Below are 19,106 nucleotides of genomic sequence, written 5' to 3'. Positions count from 1 at the left end.
ATTAAAATCTCTTGTCGGCAAATTTATAATGACTAGAAAAATTCAGAGATCTTTTTCTCTTTTCGCAGGAGGATAGGAAACAGATGTTCAAATTTGGATGTAATTCAATCAAACAGATGCTGTTGATATTTCTGTTTGAATACTCGAGTGATTGAAACAGATAACATTTCCTACCTTCACTGTCTACCAGGAGTATGCAGTAAAATTACAGGAGCGTAAAATACAGACAGAAAAGTTTGGTTAGTAGAGCGTTGACACAGAGCAGGAAGGTGGAGAAAGTCAGAGAAGGCAGACATGGATACTGGACTATGAACTGGTTTCCTTTAATGTATTTAACACCCTCAAAAATCTGTCACCTTTCTCTAAAGGTTTGACAAAATGATGACTGATTATTTAAAAGCACCATAAGAAGCCTGTGACTGCGAGGAACATCACATTATGTTTCCTGTGTACAATTTACTGTCTGCTGGATTTATAAGGAAACTCATTACATCAAGTTGTTAGATTTATAGCAACCAGAATGAATTATGACCATATAATGAATTAATATTCTATAGGCATTCATTCTCATTTGGCTAATGGGTTACTCAGCAGCAATTACGTTTTCATGAAAGTCACTTCAATTAAAATATGCTCAAAATAAAGACATGACTGTGAGATCCATCAATTAATAGCCATAGCTTATACTGTAAGATGAATGTGAGCGTGAGACATGAAAAACCGTCATTTTCCAGCTGTTCCTGAGGGGGAAAAAACCCAGAAGCAACTCAGTGAATTTCAGTGATGTGAATTCAGAGTCTTCAGTGGAGTATCAGCGTGTGACGCACAGACATTGATTTCTCACAGGATCATAAACAAATTGATCGTTCCTCCTGAGATAGTTTGCCTCTGCAAATAAAATTCTGCAGCAGTCAATGCAGAGCCTTGACTCGAGCATCAGCATCGAGCACTGGAGCTGCTGGAAGGGTGACCTGCTTGTTCCTTTAGCCCTGCAGCTAATTAGAGAATGCATGTTGTAACAGAATCCCAATGAATCAACAGTGAGAAGAAATCAAACACTGATCCCATTTGAGGCTATATATACATATATAAGGCTGTGGACTACCATACTAACGGTGCTGTGGGTCATTAGCATTGGTAGGACAGGTGGGAAAGTGTGCCAGTGCGCTCAAAGCGTGCAGTTAGGGTTCGGCAGCGCACAGCAATTCCCTGGCAGGGTGACGGATGAGAGAAGCGAAGGATGCAACTCCAGCTGCTCGCCACCATGCCTCACCACCCGCCATCACGCAGACATGAAGTGCCAATTGATATCTTTAGTGGTAAGCTGTTGTGACAGTTTCTTTGTAAATGTTTGGCCATGGCTGTTTAAGCACAGCCATCTCTTCCACTTTTAAGTTTCCTCCTGAGGGCTTTTTTTACTCTTTCACTGACTTCACAGGTTCCCTGGGGCATTAATGCAGAGCCCATCCTATGCATGCCCCGGTTCTGTCCCCAAACTCCCCAACGTATTGTTGGCCACCCTCACTTTTCCCTCTTATAATACCAATTTAAGTTCCAAAAAAGATTTTACATAATTGCAGAAATAAAATTAGCTTCACCTCCATCTGTCCTCTCTTTTTTTTCCCTGCCACGCACAGCTTTCAGAGAATGAAGAGGTCCAGAGCTGCTGCTCTGCATAGTGATGCGACTATTACCGCCGCGATGAGGAGGTAAGGTGGGGTGACAGCTGTTTTTAAAACCTGACTGAGCTCGCTCCATACAGGGAAGGTTTTTTTTTCCAGCAGTTTCCCCCTCCCCTGTCTGCAAACAACTGTATTCTTCCCTGCCACTATTCTCTCTGTCCGCCTCATTAGTTCGGAGGCAGGAAACCAAATTAGGCTCAATTACAAAGTCATCAAAGGCCATCTGAAGTCCTGTCTCAGCAAGCAGGCCCAGCACAAGGGCGGGGTTGTGCGCAAAATAACGGTGGGTTCAGTTGCAAGAAATTTAAACACAAAAAAGACAAGGAGGATTTATTTAACCGATGATGATGATGATGATGTCGCTGTCCGTTCTGATAACGATCACTGAAGACAGGAGAGTCTTGCTCTGTACTCAAAATGAATAACAATTCTTTACACGCTGTGATTATATGAGAAACAAGGGAGAAAGCAAACACTGAGGAACTCTCCCAGGGCACATTCATTCCCCCAATTATTGGATCCAATCCAAACTCTCTTTGCCAATTCATTACGCACACTTTCTCCCCCCCAAAAGAAGTGTTGTCCGCCCGAGTATTAGAAGAGCGACTAAATTCCAGCTGAGATGAGTGTGACATGCACCGCTGGTCCTTTCCCATTAGAAACTTGTTAATCCTTATCATCGCATGTAGAATGTTTGACTTCAGCCGTTCGCTCAAGCCGTTTCCACTTTGGCCAAGATGCAGGAAAATGAGGCCAGTCACTCTGAGCTCTGTTTTTCTGGGTCTTTAAGGAGCTTACTGTAAACAGCACATGGGAGCTGCTATAGCAAGTCTAACTCCTGACTGCAGGATGCCCATGAGGAGTTTCACTGGACAGCAAGACATCCATCAGCCCGGTCTTACCTTTAATCTAATTCATTCTATGGAGAATTGGTAACTTTGAGTTTTAAAGCAAGATTTTAATAAAGGGCATCATGGTGGCACAGTGGTTAGTACTGTTGCCTAACAAGGTTCTGAATTCCACCATCAGGCCGGGGTCTTTCTGTGTGGAGTTTGCATGTTCTCCCCGTGTTTGCATGTTCTCCCTGGCTACTCCGGCTTCCTCCCACAGTCCAAAGACATGCATTTAGTGGGGATAGGTTAATTGGAAAGACTAAATAGCCCATAGGTGTGAATGCGGGAGCTGTGCGACAGACTGGCGACCTGTCCAGGGTGTACCCTGCCTCTTGCCCTAAGACAGCTGGGATAGGCTCCAGCCCCCGCCCCCCCCCCCCCCGCGACCCTAAAAAAGATACGTGGAAGCGAATGGATGGATTTTAATAAATATCCAAACGCCTGTTTTTTTAAAACTACTGAGCCACAGTGTACCTTGTTTTCTGTTAGTAAGGTTTGTTTGAATCTTCAAGCTGTGCAGTCTGAAACAAGTACATTTACGGGCTTTAATCACAGGTGTTGATGTAAATTTCACACTTAAGACCAAAAGCCAGGAAAAACAGAGCGATCATGTGACGGCAGAGGAGCAGAGATGCTGCAGTAACAGCAGCACAGTTAACACGCCGACATCATTGGATCACTCGTGGCAGGGTTTATGTTGCTGTAGTGTCTGGTTAAATCAGTGGTAAGAGGCCGTTTGTCTGACACCTGATGAGAGTTTGGTACTTGGCTGTTCTGTCACAGTTGAACATATGTATAAACTGACCCTGAATATCAGTTGCAGTTTGCTTTGTAGTGTCACTACAGTCACACAGTCCAACGTCTGGTGTCTGTGGTTTGTCACTGCTGTTGTTATTCACGCTGACAGCTTTGTAAGAACATGTCTGCTTTTGTTGTTAGAAAAAATATAATAACCCCAAATAAATTCCAGTGTGTGTGTGTGTGTGTGTGTGTGTGTGTGTGAGACACCAGCAGCTACAGTTTGTATTACTTTGTCACTAATGTCATTCTTCTGTCACTGGCGCTATCATTCATTCAGAGGGATGGTCCCGTATCATCATAGCTGTTTTGTTGCTGTTGCTGGATGAATAAAAGATTACACCGGATTGGTGGATAATTCGAATGTAACACCAGCTGCAGTTTATCAGCAGAATGCACTGCAATTAAGAAAACATGCTATTATTGTTATTTTTGTTTTCTGGCGTGATAAAACTCCCTGCGAGTCGCATAATCAAACATATGTGATATTTGTGTTAACCCATTACTTTGTGCCACCAGCTGTAGTGTTTCATTAGTGTCACTGGTCTACCGCTGCTATAATTCACAGTGCTGTTTATCTGACAGTTTAATTGTAAAAATAAATAAATGACTATTGACTGAAACGATAACAAGGGGGAAGGAGCGACTCTTTACTTCGTCGCTGATGTGTTCCTAGTATGAGCTTTCCCAAGAATACTTTTCAAACATGGTAAAAGCAAATGTTTAGCAGCACAGATGAGGGTAATAATCTAACAATAGTTTCCTCTATTAAAGGCTGGATGATTCAGATTTTATGTTTTGAAAATAACCAGGAATGACGCACAAATTTAAGAGGACCAAAAATAAAAAAAAACCTTCTTATTCTTAGAGGTACCAAATTTACAACATAAAAATTCTCAGAGATTAAAGTCACAAATTTGTGAGAAAAAACTAATTTTTTCTTCTGTCAATGAAGCAAATGTGATGCAGTTCCTTCGTTGTAACTTTTTTCACAAATATATCACTTTATAAACTCAAAGTACATGCATAGTACAGTAGTAGTATATATTTTTTTTTTAGTAAACTTACAAATGAAGTCTTTAAATGTGTTTTTCTCCCCCAAATATTACTCTTCTAGAAAAAAAAAAATCACACAAATACGCAGCCATAATTTGATGACTCAACTTTTGGCAGGTTGCTATTTCTGCTTCAAATTGCCCCGTTTTTATATTAAATTTTGAATTGTGCTCTGCCCTGTAAAAGTGGCTCTGGTGGTCTGCCGGTTGGCTGCAGTTTGAAAGGTTCATTTGTTTTAAGTCCCAAAGAAGGAGTGGGGAGTGGATAATAGCTGGCACTGTGTTACCAAGTTACACTGGTCAATTTTAAATGGACCATCCAACAGAAAAGTAAATGCATTATCACAACTGCCTTAATTATTCATGGCATTGATCCAACAAGGTGCTGGAAATATTCCTCGCAGATTTTGGTCCATATTAACATGATAGCATCACACAGTTGCTGCAGATTTCATCATCAGATCTCAGCTCTGTTGGACTGACAACTGGTGACCACCTATTTGAATACAGTGAACTCATTGTCATGTTCAAGAATGGTTTTATTGGTGCATTGTGTTCATAATGGGATGGACATGAGCAGCAGTAGTACTCAGGCACACTATGGGATTTTAATTGGCACTAAGTCACCTAAAGTGTGCCAAGAAGTCATTCACCAGATCATTACACCACCAGTAGCCTGAACCATTGACACAAGGCAGGATGGATCCATGTGTTCCTGCTGTTTAAACCAGATTCTGACCCTACCACGTGAATATCGCCACAGAAATTAAGACTCATCAGACCAGTGAACATTTTTCCGTTCATCTATTGTTTGGGTTTGGTGAGCCTGAGCAAATCACAGCCTCAGTTTCCCTTTCTCTGCTGACAGCAATGACACCCAGTGTAGTTTTCTACTGCTGTAGGCGATCTGTTTCAAGGTTTTACCAGTTGTGCATTCAGAGATGCTCTTCTATATACCCTGGTTGAAACACCTAGTTATTTGAGTTATTGTAGCTTTCCTATCAGCTTGAAATAGTCTCCTCTGACCTCTAGCATCAAGAGGGCATTTTCACCCAGAGAACTAACGCTCACTAGACACCTTCTCGTTTTCAGACCATTTTCTTTAAACCCTATAGATCATTGGGTGGGAAGATCCCTGTCGATCAGCAGATTCTGAAATAATCAGACCAGCCTGTCTGGCACCAACAACCATGTCATGTTCAAAATCACTCAAAATCATCATTCTGATACTTAATTTGAACTTCAGCAGGTCATCTTTACATTGCATCAACTCAATGCCTAAAAGTGTTGAGTTGTTGCCATGTGATTGGCTAATTAGATACTTGTTTTTAAGGGCCGTTGAAGAAGTCTACCCAATAAAGTGTATATTTTCACTTCAACAGAGTTCAAGTGAAAACGCAAGTAAGTAAAATACTGACTACCTCTCTGTCTGTTCTGTTTCTCATCTGTGTACAAAACAGCCTGACTCCCGTGTGGGTTGCAGAACATCAAAGGGATTTTTGCACCACAATAAAAGCGTCACAGATTATTCTGTTCACAACTAGACTTTCTTAATTCTCGCACTTGCTCTGGTTCTTAGTCTGGGTTGCAATTGCTTCTCTGTTGCCAGAGGTCTCTCTCTCTCTCTCTCTCTCTGCAGTTGTTACTTACTCAGGCAGATGTTGTCATGGAAAAAAGTGAGAAAGTCGCTGCATTGTTCCCTGTGGTTGCCACTCGCTGCGCAGGAGCACCAGGGTCCCACATTGGAGGTGGAGTTGTCAAGGTAGTTGGGAGTTATTGTGCTTCCTGTTGAGGGGAGGAGAGGTGGAAAACAACACAGTTCTGTATGTTTACAGGCGTACTGAGCCAACACATCTCCTCACATTACTATCTTTACGACGCAGTGATTGAATCTGACCTTAAGCGAGCTCGCATAAAAAGGAAGCGATCTCTTTGATTTAGCCGAACTGAGCGGAATATTTAACATCTTTCGCCGTCTTTTTTGTTATTCAAGCTATTCCGCCTGTCGCCCCGTGCTACACTCTGCTCGTAAGCGCCTCATAAAAACTGCAGTTTCCAAAGAAAAACCCCCAAAACTTGTCTGACTGAGAAGTTTGATGTCATTCGAGCTGAATTCTGGCTGATTTAATCTTGTTACGCTTAGCCTGATTATGACCTTACTCTGATTACGATAATCAAATAAAGGCATTTACATGGCAATTTCTATCATCCCGGCATTGCCCTAATCATGTTAAGACTGAGTTATTAGTGCGTATGTAAATGTATTCATTGAGAGGGAAAGTGAGAGGAATTTAAAAAGAGGAACTGATGAAAACGGAGTGAATGCACACAGGGACGCAGACGGGCAGGTTAGTTAGTGCCGCTGCCTGACACCAGCTGGGACCGAGTCAGGCAAAGAAATCTTACTGTATTATGTCTTGGTTTGAAAATAGCAAACACACAGCTAAAAATACTCTGTCTGTGTAACTGGTGATTATTCAAAAATGTGATTTTCATCGTGGGTGAATTTATCATACATACAGTGCAGCGCTGCTAGCTTATCCTCTTGATCTCTTGCAACCTTCCTACTTTGTTGATGTTACAACAGATCCAAGCATCCAAGTACCGCAGCAGTTGTTTAGGTTTTCTTTTACACTTATGAACTCCCCAAACATGCGCATCCACCACCGTAGGCAGCCTGGCAAACTCTGATAAGAGCAGCGGCCTGAGACACAAAATTCAGGCGCCGTCAGATTCTTTCTTTTCATTTTGAATCTTTTCAACCTTTCAGTGGGAAATGATTGGGAAGTCATTCCCCGGGAAGCCTTCTAGCTTGTATTTTTTAAAGAGGGTGAGGATAAAATTGCTGCACTTTGAGGGAGTGTGGCAAAACAAAACAAAAAAAAGTTCTGATTTACCTCTATTGATTTTTCTGGGACTTCCAAACAACAGCACCTCAGAGTTTCACTTCGTCTTGAGTTGTCTACAATGGCCAATCTGTGCTGCACAGCTTTCTGTCTCTGTCTTCCTTTATCTGTCTACTTCAGTTTCCAGCAAGCCCCCCCACCACCCTTCTTTTTGCAGTACTTCACTTGGGTATTGTTGTCCAATAATGACATGTTTGAACTGAGTGCTTTTTAACAACCTTTTGTGCATTATGTGATCCTTTGTTAAGTTTTTATCCGAAGCACAATAGGCCGTGTTCTGCGCCTCTACCCAGTCCCGCTCATTGTCACGTCAGGGATAATTCTCTCAAAACAGCGGTCAATAGTTGTAATTGCACTACTTATAATGCCAACGATTTGGCTGGGCACGCTGTAGCCACATTAATCAGCACTTCATCGATTCCTAAAGCGCGCTCCTCATCACAATCCTTGATTCATTCTTTTGAGCCCTGTTCAGTGCACTTGTCTGCTCTTGGCCTTCCTCCCTCGAAAACCTTTTGTTCCCAATCTATCACCGAAGGTGGGCGAGCCGGAGCTGGTGCAGAAAGATTTAGTTCTTACCTATCAGGCCGGTGTATGCGAGCAGACATTGCCCGTAGTTCTCCTGCTTGCAGCCACTGGCACTCTGCTCGGAGGGCTGGCAATCATGCTGGAACTGTGCCCAGCGAGACCTGTGGGAGCAATAACATGCCATCCATCATTTACTTGTGCTTGGCTGCCGCACACATCATGTCAATGAGTGGTGGCCAGTGCTGGTGCTTTCTCTCAGCAGCAGAATGTGGTTTTGAAAACCACCACGCTCATCTACCTGCTTGTACTCCCGTAACAACTCCCTCTGCCCTTCAAGATCTCCCGCTCTACAGCACTTCAACCCTACTCCAGTCACCCATGGTGACATTCATCCCCCTTTATTCTTTCTTCCTTCTTTTTTTTCTTCTCCCTGGCAGTCGTCTTCTGGAAGGCTGCCAGGCTGTAAAGAGTCAATGAGGGGCAAAGATAGGCCTTAGCTCTGCTCTCTTAATACTGTGGGTGCTGTCTGGCAGGCCTGGCCACGAGGAGATTAGACAAATATGGATCTTTCATATAAATACTTCCTCCCACAGCAGCTTTGCCTTCCCGCCTTACCTTTCCTGCCAGCCGCACAGACATCCAACCTCATCACCGTCATCGTGCGAGGCTATCGAGGCCATCATATTGCATCATTGGTCCCCGCCGACTGGCATTTGCGACGGGATCCCCTCAGGGCACCACAACTCTCCACTTTGCCCTCATTTGTCATGTCATTGTAATGATGTGCGTAAAACTCATAGGCTGTGCGCTAAGTGAAGGCATCCTCCGCAGGCAGCCAGTTAATGCCGGCTGACTGGTGCGCGATTGGTGGGCCGTGCGGGGGCCTTGAGATGCTCTATCCGTCGGGGCGGCAGTGGAGAATAATGCCTGATCGATAGCCGTGACAGATGAAGCCCTTTGTCTTCCTGACATTTGAAGAGGAACTAGATTAAATGCTGGCGACCATTTGCTGTCAGTAAGAGGAGGCTGACTGGATGCTTCTGAGAACTCCGTGTTCCTGGGAGAAACACGCCCTATGAATCCTAATGACCTCATAAGGCATTGTTAGTTTTCTGACTGGACGCTTTACAACCCATTTAAATTTGAATTAAATCCTTTGGTAGTCGCAGACACGGGGACATAAACGCCGAATAGCTACGCTTCCTCGGATGACTTACCGTGCCAGGAGGGTCACTTTTTCTGCAAACTATTTTCTGATCCTGATGATGTCTTCACTGCTGTTAATAAACATTTTTCTAAGCAACTTGCCAGGAAAACCATGCGTGAATCCCCAGTGAGAAAGACTGTTTCAATAATGACTATTTCACATGGCTGCTTCACTCGGAAAATGAATGCAGAATTTAATTGAGCTAATTAAACACAGTTAATGAGTATAACAATTGCATTAATTAAACACAACTGACTAATTAAATCTAAATGAACATATCACCCCAGCCAGACATATCTTCCAAGATATACACGACGCTATTTATTGTCCTGAGGGAAAGTCAGCGAGCGAGGCCACCATCAACAGAGCACTTCAAATTAAACCAGACAGCGGTGACGATGACGCCACATCTTGTACTCGGTCAAAAAAAATAAATCAACTTGAGGCAACTTGCAACTTAGCTCTCTGGGCTTGTCACCTGTCAGCAAGCTCGTCAGCTTAGTCACTAATGGGACAGTAAACCCTTACAGTTTACACTCAACGCCTCGTGTACTCTGGCAAAGGCGGTGAATAAAGCATGGCTCTGTTTCGTTCCCTCAGTGGTCAATAAGACTGGCTGTTATTGCTCAGTGTCGACCAAATGCACCAACTGTAGAGGTAGTTATGAAGTAAACTGTAGTCGGAATCAAACTTGGCGAGCCTGTTTTGCCGTCATCAGTATTTTCGTCCAATACTCCGTCCGTCGTCTGTGCTCCTTTTGCCCGTCTTTATCTTTTTGCCTTTTATTGGCCGCTCTCAGATATTGCTTTTTATTTGGAACTCTGCCTAGACAACCGGCATCCTGGAGTTACCTCTTCACTGCTGACATTGCGACTGGTGTTTTGCAGCCGCCATTTAATAAAGCTGCCAGTTGAGAACCTATAAAGGGTCTGTTTGTCAAACTGGAGACTCTGACGTACCTTTGTTCTTGCTCAGTTTTCCCACCACAGCCTCTCACTTGTCTTTTCTAGTAAGAGCCAGTTTTCCCAGTTATATAAAGGGAACATTATACATCGTTATGTGAGTTCTTTCCTTTTTTAGTGGGTTCATTACTTGTTTGTTTGGGCATTATGACACTAACTAAAACCACAGCAGGTGATGTTTTCGACACCCAACTAGAAGATGATAATGGTTTTTTCTTATAATAATCAATTAGCCTTTTAACAGGATACAGTTGCATTAGACTAACTGAGCAAGGATACTTACATCTATGTGCATGCTGCACTGAAAACACTGAATGATTTCCATAAATCTCCAATTGTTCTTTACCATTTGTCAACTCAGTTATATTATAAATCTAAACAAAAGTGGCTTCCTTCAAAAACAAAGACCTCCCTAAGTAGCCCCAAACCTTTTGAGCAGTACAATAAATCAGGTGTTACTTTATTCTATTTTAACTGTCTCGTTTTCTTTTTAGGTTAGTGGTCGAGGATCCTCTTTAACAGCACTGCAAATTTGGCTGCAAACGTTCACTGACTCACAGATTTAACCCCTCCACCACCTCGACATCCATCCGTCTGCTCCACACCCTCAGATTTCTGCGTGCAACACTTTTTCTAGGTGGAGGCTAGACACCAAACTTTAATTATATTGATGCTAATGATCATAAATAATAACACTGCTCTATGTCTGCTTGATGTGTGCATGGGGACTGTTTGCTAACACTTTAGCAAATCTCTTTTATGTGCAGCTTGTCTTTCAGCTAGTGGTCAAAAATTAATGGCTACAATTTCCATGTAAGAAACTACCGGTTGCATTATTCTTCTCATGACCTCGCTCGGTTACTGTGTGATTGTTATGGTATTCAGTAGCCCAGTCATTTAAAATGAATCAAGCTTTAAATTTTTCAGCATAAAAAGCAGAAAGTCAAAGAGAAAAAAAAGCTGGTGTTAAAAGCATACGACAAGGCAAGACTCAAATAGTTTCCTCAAGAGCCGACAGATCAAAGAAGATCTGCGATGTGTCAGTAACCTCAGGCGAGTGTTTACCAACAAGTTTAACAAAAGAACTCGATAAGCTGATACAGCCTTTAAAGCCTGTTTCTCCATTTAAGTGGGAATTTACTTTCAGCCTCTAACATGTCAGATAACATTTATCTCGGTTTTAAGTCTTGGAGCATCATTTTTAAGCACCGGCACCTTCTGAATCAATCCGTGTTTCTGTCCTGGATTAGTTATTTCAAGTGTTCTGAATAAGCGTCTGAGCAGGGTGTGATAACCATGACATGAAAAATTTAACAAAGTGATTTTACGTTTAGGTTAAAATATGGAAAAAGACCTTTTGTGAGCCTTTAATAGAAGCTGCAGTTGCTGAAAATGATTCTCCGTTTAGTGTGAAAAGTGATGTCAACTCCAGAAATTATGTGTGAAATGTTTTTAGCAGGAGGCAGCATGTAAGACCAGATTTTTTTCTTTCACATTTCTACCTGCACACATAGTCTGCCTTGCAGATCCGCAGCTGAGCCAAACAGTTGGGCTTTTCCTTGTCTTCGTAGGAGCAGGACGGCACGATGGTTTGCCTGCGGCGCTCTGCGCAGGCCGTGTCGGTGCAGGGACAGAACAGCAGCTCGTTGGTGTATTCAGGGGGGACGCGGTCGAAGAACTTCCTCAGCGCCTTGTTGCACTTTGCTCGATTGCACGGCCCCGAGCGGGCAGACGGCTGGATGCAGGACGAGACGTACTCCGTGCGAAGCTTCTGACACGTGTCATCTATGTTACACGCCTTGGCAGCGTCCAGGCAGCGGTTCACTGTCGTCACTTCAGACTCTGAAAGGAAGAAGGAAGACGTGAGTGAGCGGCAGAAAGGCTTACATCCTCGTGTGCAGAAAATCAAATCCCAAGCAATGTTTACAAATGATTTGAAGCACTAATTGGAGTTAGGATCGACTCGCCGGCCCTCACCTCTACACTTGGATGCAGAGCTGCATTTACAAAAAAAAACCCAAACCAAAACAAAACAAAACAAAACAAACAAACAAAAAAACCCGCATGTCTTGAAGAAGAAAATAAACCAAAATGATGATTGTATGTAATAGGCCTCCCTGTAATGAATAGAACATGAATGGTGTCTAAATGTTGTATGAGTGCGGGCACTGGATGTGTTTCAGCCAAGGCCTAATGGCTGAATATTTCATTCTGCTGGGTTAATGCAGAGTGGCAGCGCTGAAAAAGCTGCTCCTCCATCTCTCCAGCCGCACAACAAGGCCTGTAATTACTGTTCCTTCCCCCCTTCATCCATCTATCCATCTCTCCACCACTCCCTCCCTACATCTGGGCCCATTCCTCACTCACCTGACTCCCTCCTTCCCTCGCCGCCCTCCTCCCTCGCTATGTGCCTGCCACCCGCGATGCCGCTATCGCCCCCACTCCATCTGTCTCATCCCTTCCCCTGCTTAGCTCTCTCTCCCATCCATTCTTCCTCAACTTTGTCCATCTCTGCCTCCCTCAGTGCCCATGCTCCTGCTGACTTCTCGAGTAATGAGCCACCTTCTGTGGAAGCAGTGGAAACCCCTTTCATAAGCACCTTTTTTTCCATTGTATTATTTCCCAATCCATCATTATGTGTGTGCGTGTGTGTTTTTTTCCCAAGCGACCTTCCAGTCAATACGGCCATGATGACGCTCAGCTCCTCTGGCAGATAGTGCTGCTCATTAGTTTGTAAAGTGCCTGTAGTTGCGTCTCCTAGTGAGTTTGACTCTCACCAAGCTGTCATATAAAATATGAATGGCCTCAGTGAGCAGGCAAACAACCCATCGCAAAGCACAGGTTATTCCCAGCTTAACCAAGTAGCCAGCGGAGGGCAAGGGTGGAGTGCAGGTTGGAAAACTGGATCCAGTGTCTGCATACTTGGGGAGGAGAATATTCCCACACGCTTGAGTGTGAAATCCTTCACGCCATGGTTTTGTAACCTGTTATTTATTCAAAGGAGGCTCGCTGAGCATGCAGCACACTTATGTGTCACACACTTGCATCCTTAAGTTACCTACAGCCCGGCGCTGCCACCGGGCCGACTGTAGTTCGAGCATACCGTGGATTATTATCCAGTCTCAGACCAGATTCTGTAATGTTCAGGATTACGCGTCTAAATTTTAATTACGTGGTGCCAGTCTCTCTGTGTTTGGACAGTGACACATTCAGCTGCTTTGGCACCATTCTTCTAGCACAATAGATTTGAAAAATAGAAAGCAACTGAGCTTAAAGTACCTAAGCCTATGAAAATCAAAAAAATTTGTGTCCAAAAAAGAGAAAAGGAAAAAAAAAACACAATTGCAAACTGCATGTGGAAAAAAGTGACGTGGAAATGTCTGCAGTTCAAAGGAAGTAAAAGAAAAAGTGGATTATGCTACGTGAAACTTCTCAACTTCTTTTGTTCTGCGGTGAGCTTTGTTGCTTTTTCTCTCTTTAAAGCCACCAGTGTCTCTGACTGTGGTCAGATCCTTATTACACAAACATCTCACAAACAGAAGCTTTTTTAAAGACCACCCTAAAATATTACACAGTATAACAATGACTGTTCAGCTGATCTGGATGTAAACACAACACAAGCATTTTGTTCTTACCTTTGCTAAGGAGGTTATGTTTTTTGGTAGCGTATGAGTGCATGCATGTCACTTTCTGTAAACACAGTAGCTCAGTTCACTCGCTGGGCCCATGTCCTCATTTTAGATTTGACAGCGTTTTAGTGGTAAAGGTGAACGCTTGGACATGAATTGAGCTGCGGTTTGGGGAAGGCCTTGAAGGGGACTGGCGATGGCTCCCAGGCCTGGCAGATCCCCATGTACTAAATAGAAGTGAAGAAGTTAAAGAATTGAAAAGGGGAGGGAGGGAGGGGCACGTAAACGAGAATGACAGCTTGCAGAACTGGGAGAACCTACATAGATGAGAGCCGGAATGAGCGTGTTTGGAGGTGTGGTCCCGCTCCTGAAATTCCGATACATAATCTCCAAAAAGTTTATAATGGACTCTGATAAAACTTTGTAGGGGTGTAGAGTGGGGTCATATTAACAAGCCATTCAAATTTGGCGTAAATCCACCAAGGTCTTCAAGGTGAACTTAAAGATTTATTGGTGGAAAACAGACAAAAAGCCTCATAACTTAGAAACTATGATTCTTACAGATGTTCAATTCAATTCAATTCAATTCAATTTTATTTATATAGCGCCAAATCACAACAAAAGTCGCCTCAAGGCGCTTTATATTGTACAATAGATCGCACAATAATAAATACAGAAAACCCCAACAATCATATCATATGACCCCTATGAGCAAGCACTTTGGCGACAGTGGGAAGGAAAAACTCCCTTTTAACAGGAAGAAACCTTCGGCAGAACCAGGCTCAGGGAGGGGCGGGGCCATCTGCTGTGATTGGTTGGGGTGAAGAAGGAAAACAGGATGAAAGACATGCTGTGGAAGAGAGACAGAAATTAATAACAGATATGATTCGATGCAGAGAGGTCTATTAACACATAGTGAGTGGCTGGAAAGGAAAAACTCAATGCATCATGGGAATCCCCGGCAGCCTACGTCTATTGCAGCATAACTAAGGGAGGATTCAGGGTCACCTGGTCCAGCCCTAACTATATGCTTTTTAGCAAAAGGAAAGTTTTAAGCCTAATCTTGAAAGTAGAGATAGTGTCTGTCTCCCGAATCCAAACTAGAAGCTGGTTCCACAGAAGAGGGGCCTGAAAACTGAAGGCTCTGCCTCCCATTCTACTTTTAAATACTCTAGGAACCACAAGTAGGCCTGCAGAGCGAGAGCGAAGTGCTCTATTAGGGTAATATGGTACCACAAGGTCATTAAGATAAGATGGGGCCTGATTATTTAAGACCTTGTATGTGAGGAGCAGGATTTTGAATTCAATTCTGGATTTAACAGGAAGCCAATGAAGGGAAGCCAAAACAGGAGAAATATGCTCTCTCTTTCTAGTCCCTGTCAGGACTCTTGCTGCAGCATTTTGGATTAGCTGAAGACTTTTCAGGGAGTTTTTAGGACATCCTGATAATAATGAATTACAGTAGTCCAGCCTGGAAGTAATGAATGCATGAACTAGTTTTTCAGCATCACTCTGAGACAGGATATTTCTAATTTTAGAGATGTTGCGCAAATGGAAGAAAGCAGTCTTACATATTTGTTTAATATGTGCATTGAAGGACATGTCCTGGTCAAAAATGACTCCAAAGTTCCTCACAGTGTTACTGGAGGCCAAGGTAATGCCATCCAGAGTAAGAATCTGATTAGATACCATATTTCTAAGATTTTCAGGGCCGAGTACAATAACCTCAGTTTTATCTGAATTAAGAAGCAGAAAGTTAGCGGCCATCCAGGTCTTTATGTCTTTAAGGCATTCCTGCAGTTTAACTAATTGGTGTGTGTTACCTGGCTTCATGGATAGATAGAGCTGCGTGTCATCTGCATAGCAGTGAAAATTTATGCTATGTCTTCTAATGATGCTGCCTAAGGAAGCATGTATAATGTAAACAGAATTGGTCCTAGCACTGAACCCTGTGGAACACCATAATTGACCTTAGTGTGTGAAGAGGACTCTCCATTTACATGAACAAATTGGAGTCTATTAGATAGATATGATACAAACCACTGCAGTGCAGTACCTGTAATACCTACAGCATGTTCTAATCGCTCTAATAGGATATTATGATCAACAGTATCGAACGCAGCACTGAGGTCTAGCAGGACAAGCACAGAGATGAGTCCACTGTCAGAGGCCATAAGAAGATCATTTGTAACCTTCACTAAAGCTGTTTCTGTGCTGTGATGAGCTCTGAAACCTGACTGAAACTCTTCAAATAAGCCATTCTTCTGCAGATGATCTGTTAGCTGTTTGACAACTACTCTTTCAAGGATTTTTGATATAAAAGGAAGGTTGGAGATTGGCCTATAATTAGCTAAGACAGCTGGGTCTAGAGATGGCTTTTTGAGTAAAGGTTTAACTACAGCCAGCTTGAAGGCCTGTGGTACATAGCCGATTATTAGAGATAGGTTGATCATACTTAAGATCGAAGAATTAATTAATGGCAGGACTTCTTTGAGCAGTTTTGTAGGAATGGGGTCTAAAAGACACGTTGATGGTTTGGAGGAATTAATTATTGAAGTTAACTCAGAAAGATCAATTGGAGAAAAAGAGCCTAACTTAACATCGATGGTACTAAAAGTAGCTGTAGATAAGATTACATCTGTGGGATGATTATTTGTAATTTTTTCTCTAATGATAAAAATTTTATTTGTGAAGAAGTTCATGAAGTCATTACTAGTTAACGTTAAAGGGATTGTTGGCTCAGTAGAGCTCTGACTTTTGTCAGCCTGGCTACAGTGCTGAAGAGAAACCTGGGGTTGTTCTTATTTTCTTCAATCAGTGACGAATAGTAAGATGTTCTGGCTTTATGGAGGGCTTTCTTATAAAGCAGCAAACTATTTCTCCAGGCTAAATGATGATCCTCTAAATTTGTGACACGCCATTTCCTCTCCAGCTTACGAGTTATCTGCTTTAGGCTACGTGTTTGAGAATTATACCACGGAGTCAGGTACTGGATTTGAGGCCTTAGTTTTCACAGGAGCTACAGTATCCAGAGTCGTATGTAGTGAGAAGGTAAAATTATTAACAAGATAATCGACCTCTGTTGGAGTAGCGTTCAGATAGCTGCTCTGCTCTATGTTGGTACAGGGCATTGAAGATGATAACAGTGGGTGGATTATATTCTTAAACTTAGTTACAGCGCTTTCAGAAAGACATCTACTTTGATAAAGTCTACTCTCCACTGCTGTGTAATCAATTATTGTAAATGTAAATGTTATCAGGAAATGATCAGACAGCAGAGGGTTTTCAGGAAACACTGTTAAATATTCAGTTTCTATGCCATATGTTAAAACAAGATCTAGAGTGTGATTAAAGTGGTGGGTGGGTTCTTTTACATTTTGAGAGAAGCCAATTGAGTCTAATAACAGATTAAATGCGATGTTGAGGCTGTCATTTTAGCATCTACATGGATGTTAAAATCACCCACAATAATTATTTTATCTGAGCTGAGCACTAAATCAGATAAAAGTCTGAGAAATCAGAGAGAAACTCTGTGTAAGGCCCAGGTGGACGATAGATGATAACAAGTAAGACTGGTTTCTGAGTTTTACAGCTGGGGTGGACGAGGCTAAGCATCAGGCTTTCAAATGAATTAAAAGTCTGTCTTGGTCTTTCGTTAATTAATAGGCTGGTGTGAAAAATTGCTGCCACACCGCCCCCTCGGCCTGTGCTTCGAGGTTTCTGGTAGTTAGAATGACTCGGGGGTGTTGATTCATTTAAACTAACATAATCATCCTGCTGCAACCAGGTTTCTGTAAGGCAGAGTAAATCGATTTGTTGATCAATTATTAAGTCATGTACTAACAGAGACTTGGAGGAGAGAGACCTAATATTTAATAATCCACATTTCACTGTTTTACTCTTTGGTTCAGATGTGGATACTGTATTGTTCTTTCTTTGTGATTTTCTATGTTTAAGTTGTTTGTTGCTGGTTTTTGGTTTGTTTTTTGTCACATGTGTAATGTCAAAAGTACCATATAAAGAATTAAAATATCATGCCACATTTGACCTCTAACCTTCAAAGTCAATCTATTGATCTGAAGGTCAAAGTGATAATAATGCTAATTACAGTATACAGTGGCTTGCAAAAGTATTCGGCCCCCTTGAACTTTCCCACATTTTGTCACATTACAGCCACAAACATGAATCAATTTTATTGGAATTCCAGGTGAAAGACCAATACAAAGTGGTGTACACGTGAGAAGTGGAACGAAAATCATACATGATTCCAAACATTTTTACAAATAAATAACTGAAAAGTGGGTGTGCGTAATTATTCAGCCCCCTGAGTCAATACTTTGTAGAACCACCTTTTGCTGCCGTTACAGCTGCCAGTCTTTTAGGGTATGTCTCTACCAGCTTTGCACATCTACAGACTGAAATTCTTGCCCATTCTTCTTTGCAAAACAGCTCCAGCTCAGTCAGATTAGATGGACAGCGTTTGTGAACAGCAGTTTTCAGATCTTGCCACAGATTCTCGATTGGATTTAGATCTGGACTTTGACTGGGCCATTCTAACACATGGATATGTTTTGTTTTAAACCGTTCCATTGTTGCCTTGGCTTTATGTTTAGGGTCGTTGTCCTGCTGGAAGGTGAACCTCCGCCCCAGTCTCAAGTCTTTTGCAGGCTCCAAGAGGTTTTCTTCCAAGATTGCCCTGTATTTGGCTCCATCCATCTTCCCATCAACTCTGACCAGCTTCCCTGTCCCTGCTGAAGAGAAGCACCCCAGAGCATGATGCTGCCACCACCATATTTGACAGTGGGGATGGTGTGTTCAGAGTGATGTGCAGTGTTAGTTTTCCGCCACACATAGCGTTTTGCATTTTGGCCAAAAGGTTCCATTTGGTCTCATCTGACCAGAGCACCTTCTTCCACATGTTTGCTGTGTCCCCACATGGCTTGTGGCAAACTGCAAACGGACTTCTTATGGTTTTCGTTAACAATGGCTTTCTTCTTGCCACTCTTCCATAAAGGCCAACTTTGTGCAGTGCACGACTAATAGTTGTCCTATGGACAGATTCCCCCACCTGAGCTGTAGATCTCTGCAGCTCGTCCAGAGTCACCATGGGCCTCTTGGCTGCATTTCTGATCAGCGCTCTCCTTGTTCGGCCTGTGAGTTTAGGTGGACGGCCTTGTCTTGGTAGGTTTACAGTTGTGCCATACTCCTTCCATTTCTGAATGATGGCTTGAACAGTGCTCCGTGGGATGTTCAAGGCTTGGGAAATCTTTTGTAGCCTAAGCCTGCTTTAAATTTCTCAATAACTTTATCCCTGACCTGTCTGGTGTGTTCTTTGGACTTCATGGTGTTGTTGCTCCCAATATTCTCTTAGACAACCTCTGAGGCCGTCACAGAGCAGCTGTATTTGTACTGACATTAGATTACACACAGGTGCACTCTATTTAGT

General features: G+C 42.7%; 1 protein-coding gene across 1 annotated transcript in view; it reads right to left on the bottom strand.

Annotated features, from left to right (window-relative positions):
• gfra4a (GDNF family receptor alpha 4a) overlaps positions 1-19,106 on the bottom strand; it is a 157,804-nt gene that overhangs the window by 13,049 nt on the left and 125,649 nt on the right. The window contains exons 5-7 of the mRNA XM_039602997.1: positions 11,534-11,873; positions 7,914-8,023; positions 6,079-6,213 (exon numbers count right to left, since the gene is read on the bottom strand). Of these exons, the coding sequence (XP_039458931.1) occupies positions 6,079-6,213; positions 7,914-8,023; positions 11,534-11,873 (585 nt within the window). The remainder of the gene's footprint in view (positions 1-6,078; positions 6,214-7,913; positions 8,024-11,533; positions 11,874-19,106) is intronic.

Source organism: Oreochromis aureus, linkage group 19 (assembly GCF_013358895.1).
Source record: "Oreochromis aureus strain Israel breed Guangdong linkage group 19, ZZ_aureus, whole genome shotgun sequence".
Lineage (NCBI taxonomy): Eukaryota > Metazoa > Chordata > Actinopteri > Cichliformes > Cichlidae > Oreochromis > Oreochromis aureus.
Note: the sequence above shows the minus strand (reverse complement) of the source record. Positions and strands in the feature narration are given on the sequence as shown.